A 12,097-nucleotide genomic window follows, 5' to 3' on the forward strand; every position below is an offset into this window, starting at 1 on the left:
CAAAACAGTCTACAGTTTCGTTAATAGGATTGTACCAAGGTTAGTTTCCTAGCTGTAATGGTTGGACTATGATTAAGTAAGATGTACCATTAGGGGAAGCTGGGTGAAGGGTGTAAGGAAAATGCTTACATTTTCCAACTTTTCTGCAAGTCAAAAATTAGTCAACAATAAGAAGTTTAAAATAGGCCAGGCATGGTGGCTCATACCTGTCATCCTAGCACTTTGAGAGGCTGAGGTGGGAGGATCGTTTGAGCCCAGGAGTTCAAGACCAGCCTGGGCAATAGAGCGAGACCCCAACTCTATTCAAAAAAAATTTTTTAAGTGTAAAATAAAATTATATAAAAAAGGAAAAGAAAAATGTTTCATAGTGTTCCTAGTTTAGCATGGGAGAGACCAGGTCTCCCTGGGTGGTTGTCTGTGTGTTGCTGGGTGTGCGTGGCAAGGCTAGTGTGTTGGGGTCCATCTAGGCACATTCAGGTGCTGAATCCCGTGGCTCCCAGGTTTACCTGAAGGTGCAGCCTGGGGTGGAGACTTAATGAGGGCGGGGAGTTGCCGCAGCAAAGGCTCCTCCCAGGGGTATCAGCGCAGACAGCTGGGTTTTCACTGTGCTCCTGCTCCAGAGGCACTAGGAAAGGGGCGCCTATCAGACTAGGGCTCTGCCTGCCATCCTTCTCTGTTGAAGGTCCAGCATGGTCCGCTGCCTGGGGCCTGCGCTGCTGCTGCTGCTGCTGTTACTGGGTGAGCGCCCCTCTCTTCCCCTGGACCCCGAACCCTGGCCTCTCTGTCCCTGCTCCTTAGTGACAAGGTGGGAGGGCAAGAGATTCTAAGAAAAGCTGAACGACAGGAAGGGTTGCCAGTGAGAGGCCTGTGTGCAGGGCTTGGGGACACCTGACAATCGACCCCACTATGTGCTGATCACCTTGCCTCCCAGCCCAGTCAAGCCACCACCGCCATCCCCCTCCCGAGTCCAGCCTTGGCACCTCTGCCCCAGGAACTTTTGCCTATTGCCTGCCATCTCCCAACTCTCTCACCCTCCCCTCAGCCCCAGCCCTCCTACCCATCGCACAGATTCCTTGCCATGAATCTTCGGTGTTGTTCATCTGTTGTTCCACCTTCTTGGACTGCTCCTTCCCTGCATGGATGTTGTGGAGGGAGGGGTCACTTTACTGAGTGTAGTGTGGAAAGCGGAATCTGGTAAAGGTTTAAGGCGGAGGAGATCTTGCAGCTGAGATGAGCTGCTGTGAGGGTGGAGACTGGGTAAGGGTGTTCTGGGCAAGGGTGACAGGTAAGTAACAGGCAGAGGTTGGTCCAAACCCTTAGGCAATATCAGGTGCTGGTGTGTGCAGCTGAGACCTGAGGATGTGTCTGGCAAGGCTGTGAGAGGAGAGAAAAGTGTGCCCTTTGGGGAGGGGAGAAAGGGAGGACTCATCCCGCTGCCGTCTATCCCCTCCACTCAGGGACCATTCTAAGCCCTCGACCTATGTTCATCCTTCCTGCGGAGGCTGGTGCTGAAGTCACAGCAGGAATCACTCACACTACGCAGTCCAATCCACGGCCTGAAAGACAAAGCCATTGCCAGAGAGGCACCCTGCTCCCAGCCTTGGGGTGGGATACCACCCCCTAGCCCCTGTGCACAAACACACAGGGAGATGGATGAGGGGCCAGGCTGTGTACGTCCACTCAGGCTGGGCACCAGAAAGGCTTCTAGTCTGAATGAGATGCTCCAGACTGGAGAACTTGTGGAGGCTGGGGGGCATTCGATTAGCCTGGTTTTGGTGACTCAAATCCTGGGAAGGGGCTGCCAAGTCCCAACTTCCAGTTACCCTGGCTCTATTTAGACATAGCCTGTGGGCATCTGGGCAGAGCTCACCCTCTGTCTCCCCAACCCCTGGTGTGTGACTGTGGTGCCAGACACCTTCTCTGTCCCCCGCGGGGTGTCACTTATCATGGGGCCTGGTCACTAAAACCACTGATGAACCCTTGGGTCATGTGGCTCCAGACAAAGCCTGGCGGTGTGTCGTCAGGGACTTCTCTGAATCCACACCCTGGCAACCAGGACTCAGTGGGTTCTTCAGTGGCCAGAGCTCTTGCATGAATCCTCTCTTCCCTGGCTGATGGAGGGTGGAGGGGCTGGAGGAAGCCAGTCCCGATGGGGCAGGATGACCTCGACTCAAGGGAGCATCAGGAAGGGCTGGAAAGGGGAGACACCGATGCAGGCGGCAGGAGGAGGAGCAGGAGGTCAGGAAAGAGGGAGAAACAGAAATCAATAGACCCACCCAAAGGGTCTCCATGGTGGGGGATAAGGGGCGAGGTGGAGGGGGTAGAGGAGGAAAGGTATGGCGTCACAGCCTGTCATTAAGAGACTAGGAGCAGCCACTGTCTTCTATGCCATCTCTGGTTTTAAAGTCTCCATTGGCCAGATCCTCAGAAAGCCTCATTGTTCCCCCGTCAGGTAGTGCCCGTTAGTGTAGGAGGAGCCCCTGGACCCGTCTTTGGACGGGCGTGGCCGTTCTGGGAATGGTGGTGATGCCTGGGAAGGAGGGGCTTCAGCTTCTGGGGAAGGCCTGGCTCAGCCTCGATGCTCCCTCTCCATCCCTGACGTGTTGCAGAGCCCTCCAGAGCCCGCCGCTGCCTATCCCCACGACGGAGAGCGGATCAGTGCCAGTCGGCCCCGCCTTTGGGCCACACTCTGTGCCTTCTCGGGTTTTCAGTGTCCCCGACCTTCCAGGGGCATGGATGGGCTGGGTGAAGTGTGCATGCGGGGCGCACTGAGACCTACAGCCTGCTCGCCCCTTTCCCAGGGTCGGTGAGCTCGGTCGGAGGGAACCGATGTGTGGACGCGGCCGAAGCCTGCACGGCGGACGCGCGGTGCCAGCGTTTGCGCTCAGAGTACGTGGCGCAGTGCCTGGGCCGGGCCGCGCAGGGGGGCTGTCCCCGCGCCCGCTGCCGCCGGGCCCTGCGCCGCTTCTTCGCCCGCGGGCCGCCCGCGCTCACCCACGCACTGCTCTTCTGCCCGTGCGCGGGCCCCGCGTGCGCCGAGCGTCGGCGCCAGACCTTCGTGCCCTCCTGCGCCTTTTCGGGGCCCGGCCCCGCGCCGCCCTCCTGCCTTGAGCCTTTAAACTTCTGCGAGCGCAGCCGGGTCTGCAGGTGCGCGCGGGCGGGGGCGGGGGCGGGGCAGTGGCGAGGGTGGGGACGGGGCCTCTCTCCCGCTTACCGCCCTCCCGCCGCGCAGGCCTCGCCTCCTGGCCTTTCAGGTCTCATGCACCCCAGCGCCCAGCGCCCCCGACGGCTGCCTGCTGGACCAGCGCGCCCGCTGCCTGCGCGCCTACGCAGGCCTAGTGGGTACGCGCGGCCGGTCGGGATCCGGGCGCGGGCGGGGGCTCTCCAGGGGATATCTCCGCCTGGGTGGGCCGATGACCTCGCCCTTTGGGTCCCCGCAGGCACCGCCGTCACCCCTAACTACGTGGACAACGTGAGCGCGCGCGTGGCGCCCTGGTGCGACTGCGGAGCCAGCGGGAACCGGCGTGAGGACTGCGAAGCCTTCCGGGGGCTCTTTACAAGGAACCGCTGCTTGGGTGAGGGGCCCGGACGAGAGTGGAGCGGGAGTTGGGGCGGCGCTTACTGCCCACTCCCAAGCCGCCTGGCTGGGAGCTATTTTAGAGGGGAGAATGGAAGACTGTACAGTTGAGTCACTGTCACGGCTGTCCTTATTATTTTGTTATTCCTCACCACACACCTTCCGTCCAAGGAGCCAGTCTTTGCAGCAGGAGGTCTTTCACTTTGTCGCCTGTGCTGGGCCCTGTGCTAGGGTTTCTCAGCCAAGTCCACCCTGGACCCCTCCCTCCATAGATGGTGCCATTCAGGCCTTTGCCAGCGGGTGGCCCCCAGTCCTGCTGGACCAGCTGAACCCCCAGGGAGACCCGGAGCACAGCCTCCTGCAGGTAGGTGCAGGGAGGGGAGGGTGAGCTGGCACCTCCCCCACTGTCACCTTCACACCCTTCCGTGCCTGGTGGGCCTGGGTGGAGGCATGAAGGGCCTGGGGTGGGGGTGCAGGCTGAGGGCAGAGACAGGATTTTGCCTCAAGTCTGCACTTGGTTCCCACCCCCAAGGTGTCCTCCACATGCAGGGCCCTGGAGAGACGCTCCCTGCTCTCCATACTTCCTGTCCTGGCTCTCCCGGCCCTGCTCTGACTACAACAGCGACCTCGGACAGCACACCCAGCTACCCCACTCTGCCTGCCCGAGCCGCCTCTGTGGCCTACTGGCCCCTTGAGAAGGGACTGGCTTACCCCCCAAGCCGGCCCTGGTGCTTTCACCCCGCTGCCCTTTGTAGGTTTGGACACCCTGTGTGCCATCCCCTGGGGCAAGGGATGTAGGCTGGGGCCCGACTGCAAAGCCCCCGGTCTCCCTGTCAGGAGGCATCTTGGTTGTAGGTCCCTTTAGCCACAGACCTTGAGACCATTGGGGTCTCCCACAAGGTGGGGTCAGGAGAGGGTCACTTTTGTAGCTGAGACCTTTCTGGAGACCCAGATACCCTCGAGCAGGTCAGAGACCATCCAGAATCCGAGAATTCTAGGAAATTATATCAGCCTCCCAAGCATATAACTCCCTAAGGAATCCATCGGACAAGACCCTTTCTAACACCGCATCCTCCCAACTGGGCATTACCCACCATTGTAGCCACCTATGCACCATGACCATGCTGGCAGAGTCTTTCCTGTTTCTCATATGCTGCTTGATGGGCCCCACCCTGTGCCCTGCCTGGCATTGGCCCTGTGGCCATCTTCCCCCTGGTTTCCTGCAGCTGTAGGAATAACATACAGTGCTTATTAAATCTGTGTGCTGAGACTGACCTTGCTTTTATGTGGTCTGTGTCCTGGGAGCCTGGAGACCAGGGTCTGCCACTGGGTGTATCCCTGCTGGCCTGTGTGACCTCCAGTGGCCTCAGAACCTGTCTGGGCCCCATCACCTCACCTAAGGAAGCTGAAATGAATCAGCTCTCACCTCCTCGTGGCAGGGATTTTCATTGCTTTCCTCTCTCCTTTCTTTCTCCACTAGTACTCAGATAATGAAACTGCGTTTCCCAGCCTCCCTTGCAGCTGGTTGTGGCCATGTCACACACTGCCCAGTGTGGACCCAGCAGATGCTAAGAGCATTGGATTTTTTTGTCTGTTTGTTTTTGAGACAGGGTCTCACTCTGTCACCAGGCAGTAGTGCAGTGGCATGATCGTAGTCCACTGCAGCCCTGAACCCCTGGGGTGAAACGATCCTCCCGCCTCCTGCCTGCCTCTTTCTTCCTCCAAAGCTTGGAGACTCCTGATGAGGAAAGAGTTCCTGTGTCTCTAGCAGCTCCTCAATCTGCTTGAGGTTTGGCAGGAGGTTGAAGTGGAGGTTGTGGGGGCCTTGCTCAGAGACCTCTCTGGGCCAGTGCAGCGCATCCCCCAACCCCTGGGAATGGTGGCTGGTAACACAGCTCAGAGCTGTCCCCTTCTGTAGGGAATTGCACTCCCAGAAATGCCTGTCCACTTTTACTCTGCTCCCAGAGGCAACTGCAGCCAGTGACTGCCTCAAGGGACAATGCGGTGTGCTGTTCCTGCTCCAGAGCCCCTGTGGGGTCAAGCTGAGGCTAGACTCCAGCTGGGACCCCCACCTGGCTCAGCTCCCGCCCCTGCCTGCCTCCTCCTGCTCTCCTCACTGGCAGGTTCCCCCGAAGGCATTCCCTCTGTAAATCATGGCATTTGAGAACTCCTGTCTTGGGCTTGGCTTCTAGAGATCCTGACCTAAGACACAGCGGTTAGGTACAGACCACACCAAAACTCAGGCCTGGAGCTATCCTGATTGGAAAAAGAGCTACCAGCTCTGAGATCAGGTGTGGACTTAGCAGCTCACATCAGACCCACAAACACTACTTGCTGGCAGCTGTCCACCAGCCTCTCAGCTTCACTCAGGACTCTCTTTTTTTGAGACAGAGCCTCGCTTTGTTACCTAGCCTGGAGTGCAGTGGTGCAATCTTGGCTGACTGCAACCTCCACCTCCCAGGTTCAAGCGATTCTCCCACCTCAGCCTCCCGAATAACTGGGATTACAGGGACATGCCACCATGCCCGGCTAATTTTTGTATTTTTAGTAGAAACGAGGTTTCACCATGTTGGTCAGGCTGGTCTTGAACTCCTGACCTCAGGTGATCCGCCTGCCTCGGCCTCCCAAAGTGCTGGGATTACAGGCGTGAGCCACTGTGCCCGGCCAAGGACTCTCTTGACTGTAACAAACAAATCAGAGTGGCTTGAGCATGTGCCTGAGCCATGCGGGCTTCAGGCATGGCTGTCTCCAGGGGTTCAAATGATGTTGCCCCTGCTGGTCTGTGCATTGGTTTCCCCTGCAGCCAGGCAGGCTTTCACTGAGAGCGTAAGACTGCCACCAGTAGCCCCAGTTTGCAGTGTCTCCTTTTAGCAGCCTCAGTAGGGAAAGGTACCTCTCTCTTCTAGCATTTATGGACTGTCCCAGGCAGAACCCTGATGGGCCCAGCATGGGTAATGGGCCTCTTCCTGTAGCTTGGTGAGTGATCTCAGCCCACGATGGTTACATGGAACGGGAAGGACAGTTTCCCAAAGGAAAAAAACGAGTTGTTGGGTAGTGAAGCTGAGTCCAGCCCATTCTCACAAGAAGAGGGAATACTCTAAGGCACGCACACCTGCGTGGGAATGGACACCTGTAAGTGGGCTGGGGAGAGGCGGGGTGTGTGCATTGAGACAGGGCTCATCACCTTGCCCCGCTAACCACAATGGCATGGTAACCCAAATGCAGAATTAAATATTGGCTAATTGATTAGCCTTACATGAAAATGTGTTCAACTATTCTCCATTTTTGACTCAGTTAATTAGAGTAAAATATAAACATTGAAAAAAAAAAAAAACTGGAGGAAGCCGGGTGCAGTGGCTCACACCTGTAATCCCAGCACTTTGGGAGGCTGAGGTGAGCCGATCACAATCACTTTCTTGTTTCCGGGACACAGGGTGGAAGGGAATTCTTGCTAGGCGTGTTATACAGCCAGGTATCTGCAGGGCTGCAGGGCGTGTGTCTGTTCAGATGTGACCAATACAGGTGCCAGGAATGACATTGCTGTTGTTGACAGAATTTGTCAAAATGATGACCAACTGGTGATAAGTTTTAAGGAAAACAAAGTTCAGTTTTCCCTTGATGTACACAGTAGTTGCATTTCTGGAAAACTGGCTGTATGTTAAACCAGCTCTCAAATACTTTGTGTTCACCAACATGGTGAAACCCCATCTCTACTAAAAATACAAAAATTTAGCCAGGCATGGTGGTGCATGCCTGTAATCCCAGCTACTTAGGAGGCTGAGGCAGGAGAATCACTTGAACCCGGAACGCAGAGGTTGCAGTGAGCCGAGATCGTGCCACTGCACTTGAGCCTGGTGACAGAGCGTGACTCTGTCTCAAACAAAACAAAACAAAACTGGAAGCTGGGTAAGGCGGCTTACTCCTATAATCCCAGCACATTGGGAGGCCGAAGCTGGAGGTTTGCATGGGGCCAGGAGTTTGAAACCAGCCTGGGCAACACAGAGCCTGTCTCTAGAAAAAATTAAAAAATGAATCAGCCGGGCATGGTGATGTGTGTCTGTAGTTCCAGCTACTCAGGAGGCTGAGGCTGGATGATCACTTCAGCCCAGAAGTTGGCTGCAGTGAGCCATGATTGTGCTAGTATATTCCAGCCTGAGTGACAGAGTGAGACCCTGTCTCAATAAAAAATAAATAAAAACCAGAAATGAAATGACCTCAAATAAAAATAGAATTGTGGATTAAAAATATAGGCATATGCTTTCCAAAAGATTGGAAAGATAAAAAGGACAGAACCTATTTGAAAATTATCAGATTGCTTCATGGCTGTCAGTGGTCCCAAAGATATGTCCACATCCTAATCCCTGGATCCTGTAAATATTACCTTATATGTAGGCAAAAGAGTATTACTTTCTGTGGCAAGAGATGTGATTAAGTTATGTTTTATGTTTTTTTTTTTTTTTTCGACAGTCTCACTCTGTCACCCAAGCTGGAATTCAGTGGTGCAGTCATAGCCCACTGCAGCCTCAAACTCCCAGGCTCAAGCAATCCTCCTACCTCAGCCTCCTGAGTAGCTGGGACCACAGGTGTGTGCCACCATGCCTGGCTATTTTTAGTAGAGAGAGGGTCTCCTCATGTTGCCCAGGCTGGTCTCCAACTCCTGACCTCAAGTGAACCTCCCGCCTTGGCCTCCCGAAGTGCTGGGATTACAGGCGTGAGACGCTGTGCCCAGCCAAGTTATAGATCTTGAGAGAAGCTTATCCCGGATTATCCGAGTGGGCTCTCAACGCCTATATGTCGCACCTCTGCATCTTATGAGAGCGATGCAGAGGTGTCTAGAGGGAAACTAAACACAGACATTTTGAGCAAAAGACCAGGGGAAGACAGAGATAGGGATTGGGGTGATGCAGCCACAAGCCAAGGAATGTCAGGAGCCACTGGAAGCTGGAGGAGGTAGGCACAGATTCCCCTAGAGCCTCCAGAGAGACTACAGCCCTGGCAACACCTGCATTTCAGACTTCTGGTCTCCAGTACTGTGAGAATCAGTTTCTCTTGTTTCAAGACACTGAAGTTGTGGTAATTTGTTCTGGCAGCCCCGGGAGACTAATAGCACTGTCTAAGATCATTAGAGTTTGGCTTCCATTACTTCTACCTAAAAAGGTCCTGGTTTATACACGGTGTTAAGTCTGGCCAAGCCTCAAGGCTGAGTCCAGCTGTGGCCCCTATGACTGGGAATGGGTCATGCCTTGTTCCTCCACATCTGAATGTCAGCCTCCTTGTCCTGCCAGGGAGCTGTCGCTTTTGTGCATGGGCTTTGGGAGACTGCAGTCCTGCCCCTACACTACCCTCCCGTGACTGGGTCTCTGTTACCTGTTGCCTGGCAGGTGGCTGGGAGTGGGGGTGATGCAAAAAGGCAGGTGCTGGAAGCATCCATGGATTTATTGCTGGAAACTTCACGGCTCATGAATGCCCATCCTGGTGTGGAGCCCAGTGATTAGTTGCAAGGTTGAAGTGGAAACCACTCACCGCCCACCAAGCGAGTCAGGCCGGGCCATACTCACAGAACCAGCTCATTTTTGCATGAAATGTGGACACGGGTTGGTGAAATTTCCAGAGGGCCAGGAGGACAGGGGCTGTGCAGGGCTTTAGAAGCAGTCCCTCAACCAGACAGCAGCTTGCCAGTGAGCCTGGCATGCTTGTGAGCTGAAGCAGAAATGCACGGCCCTGCCTTGCCGGGCTGCAGGGAAGCCCTGGGTTGGAGGACGTCTTGGGAGGCTGCTCTGCTGGGGGCATGTCTCTCCACACCCAAGTGAACCTTCAGTTCAAGGCAGGAGAGAGAGAGAAAAATTAAGATGAGGACACACACTAGAAAGTAAAACACACACAAACTCAGAAATGGAGTCTTCAAGGGGCAGGAACCAAATGTGGAAGGGAAGGCTTACAGGGCATGCCAGTGGGCCCTGGCAACTCCGTCCAGCACATTTGAGACACCATTGGGATCTTCCGGTCTAATCGCTTTCTTGTTTCCAGGACACAGGGTGGAAGGGAATTCTTGTTATACAGTCGGTACCTGCAGGGCTGCAGGGCATGTGTCTGTTCAGACACGACCCATACAGATGCCAGGAATGACACTGCTGTTGTTGACAGAATTTGTCAAAATGATGACCAGCTGGTGATAAGTTTTAAGGAAAACGAAGTTCAGTTTTCCCTTGATGTACACAGTAGTTGCATTGCTGGAAAGCTGGCTGTATATTAAACCAGCTCTCAAGTACTTTGTGTTTATAACTGGGTTAGGTTCTCCACACAAACAACTGGGAACAGACTTTTTCATTCTCAGAAATATCCAGCAGGCCTACCAGGCATGCTTCCCCCTCAGGGCCTCTGCACCTGCCATCCCTGTTTGGAATGCTCTTCTCCCAGACCTCCACATTCCTTCCTGCCCCCTCCACTCATCGCTCTGCTCAGCTGTCAGCTGTCACCTTAGCAGAATGGCTTCCCCTAGCCACACTACGTTAAGTAGCAATCCCCCCAGCACTTTCTACCTCTAACCCTACTTTTACCTTTCTTCATACAGCTTATCTGACATTTTATTATCAACTCCCCTGAAGGACATGGAGTTTTCTGTTTTGTTCATTGCAAAATCTCTGATCCTGACACAATGCCCTAGCCCTGATGTGCTCAATAAAAATTTGTTGAATAACTAGGTGAATAAATCTAGAGAATTAATTAATTCACTTAAGCAGGGTAAAACAAGATACCTAATTCTACTACCTTTGGCCTATAGTGCTCTGTTCCACAAAGCCATTCAGGGACCCAGTCTCCTTCAATCCTGTTGTATTACCATCTTCAACATAAGCCTTCAAGGTTGATGGAGACAGTGGAGGAGACACTGTCACTGTGAATGGCCTTGAAATGACACATCATTGGTGAGGGCTGGTCCCAAGGCTCTACCCAGATGCCACGGGCCCAGGCCATGCAGTCGAAGCTGTGGACTCAGGAAGAGGAAATGTGTGGTAAGCATCTGGCCCAGTTTGCTATTCTGATCACCAAAACCAGTTTTGTGCTTCCTCTCCTACATGAGTCACAGGCACCCTCTCCTAGGGGGACAATACAAGGTCACACCCCGCCCAGACCTCCAGGTGATGCAGCCTCCCTCAGGTGGCTCTTTGAAGTCCACAATCCTGAATTAACAAGACAACTTAATCCATCTCACACCCAGCAGGTAGTGATGAGAACAGACAGGACACCCTCCTAGGCCCTCCTACCCAGGAAGGCACAGGTGCAGATGCAGCAATTGCTGCTCTGCGGTGTTTTTGCAATCCTGCTGGGCCCTGTCCTGGGCTGGGGGCAGTCCTCGCTCAGGCCCAGTTCTGCTCTTGGGCCCACATCTGAGCCTGTAAAGCTCTCACTGGACACAGCTTTCACAACCATCTTCCTGCCTGAAGGTGGATTTAAGACTTCCTCAATCGCCGCCGTTTTTTGTTTTTTTTTTTTAAGGCTTTGCTAATGGTTTCTTAAACTTACTACATCTTTATTTCCAGGCAGGTCCAGGGTCAGTGACTACACTCGTGGTTTGTTCCTGGAAACAGTTCTCATGTCAGCTTTTTCTTTGCTTCCTTAACCATGTGCCCCTCCCTCAAGTTGGTGGCTTTGCAGTTTCCAGGCTCCAGTGGGAAGACCACACCCTTCACTGGATGGTCACCACGAGGCCCAGTCACTGTATTCAACTAAGTCTCATAGGGCCTTTGTTGCTCACCTGCACCTCTTACTGGCTGGAGACTAGAAGCAGTTGGCTTTTCCAGAATTGCAAGGCCCTGGTTGACATCTTTCCACCCTTTTCCCTTCTGCTTCTAAACTGGCTAATTCTTTCTTGAAGTAAACTTTTTCTTGTGATGCCTCGCCAAAAGCAGCCAGTAACAATCAACACATATTTGTTGTTGTTGTTGTTGTTTATTCCCCTCAAGTCAAAAAGTCAGCAGACATGGAGTTTGCTTTCCGAGTTACCGAGTGAAACAGCCTTACCAGATGTTCTGCTCCGCCTGGCAGGGACCTCAGTTGTCCTGTCAGCTGCACTGTCTTCTCACTGCTCACCACCTGGCCACACGCTGAGCCAGTGCCATGTACTTCAGGGTTTGGTTACAGGTGCACTGCACTTCAAAGTGCTGATCTGTGTATTAGTGAGAGTAAGAAAAGCTAACCAGTGTAACAAAGCCCCAAATCTCAGTGGATCAGTAGAGTGAGTCTGCTTTCCAGTGATGCAAAGGCCAGCAAAGCTCTTACTGATCAGGTGGCCGGCCTCTAAGGGGTGACTCAGGGACCCACAGTCCCTCCAGTGTCTTTAACATGTGGCCCCTAGAAGAGTCCCCTGTGGGAGCATTTGTGTGCCAAGTTTGGAATTGGTGCCCATCACTTCTTCCAACCTTTCCTTGGCCATGGCTTACTTAGCTTGGTCCCAACCTAACTGCAGGGAGGCTGGGAAATAATGAGCTGTGGGCCCAGTAGGTTTGGTAAACACAGCATTGT

At 53.9% G+C, this 12,097-nt stretch overlaps 1 protein-coding gene across 2 annotated transcripts; it reads left to right on the plus strand.

The window, feature by feature from the left end:
• Nucleotides 1–689: 689 nt before the first annotated feature.
• GFRA4 (GDNF family receptor alpha 4) lies at nucleotides 690–4,852 on the plus strand. Of its 2 annotated transcripts, XM_024239101.2 has the most exons (6): nucleotides 690–738; nucleotides 2,802–3,147; nucleotides 3,233–3,342; nucleotides 3,441–3,575; nucleotides 3,850–3,941; nucleotides 4,110–4,852. In XM_024239101.2, exons 1-6 carry the CDS (start codon nucleotides 690–692, stop codon nucleotides 4,188–4,190), a joined length of 813 nt encoding a protein of 270 aa, XP_024094869.1. In that variant the 3' UTR covers nucleotides 4,191–4,852. The 2 variants fall into 2 exon arrangements, with proteins under 2 accessions (XP_024094869.1, XP_024094868.1); XM_024239100.2 differs by having other exon boundaries at nucleotides 2,802–3,341; nucleotides 3,429–3,575; nucleotides 4,110–4,794.
• Nucleotides 4,853–12,097: the final 7,245 nt, after the last annotated feature.

The sequence above is a fragment of the Pongo abelii genome, chromosome 21 (genome assembly GCF_028885655.2).
Source record: "Pongo abelii isolate AG06213 chromosome 21, NHGRI_mPonAbe1-v2.0_pri, whole genome shotgun sequence".
Classification (NCBI taxonomy): domain Eukaryota; kingdom Metazoa; phylum Chordata; class Mammalia; order Primates; family Hominidae; genus Pongo; species Pongo abelii.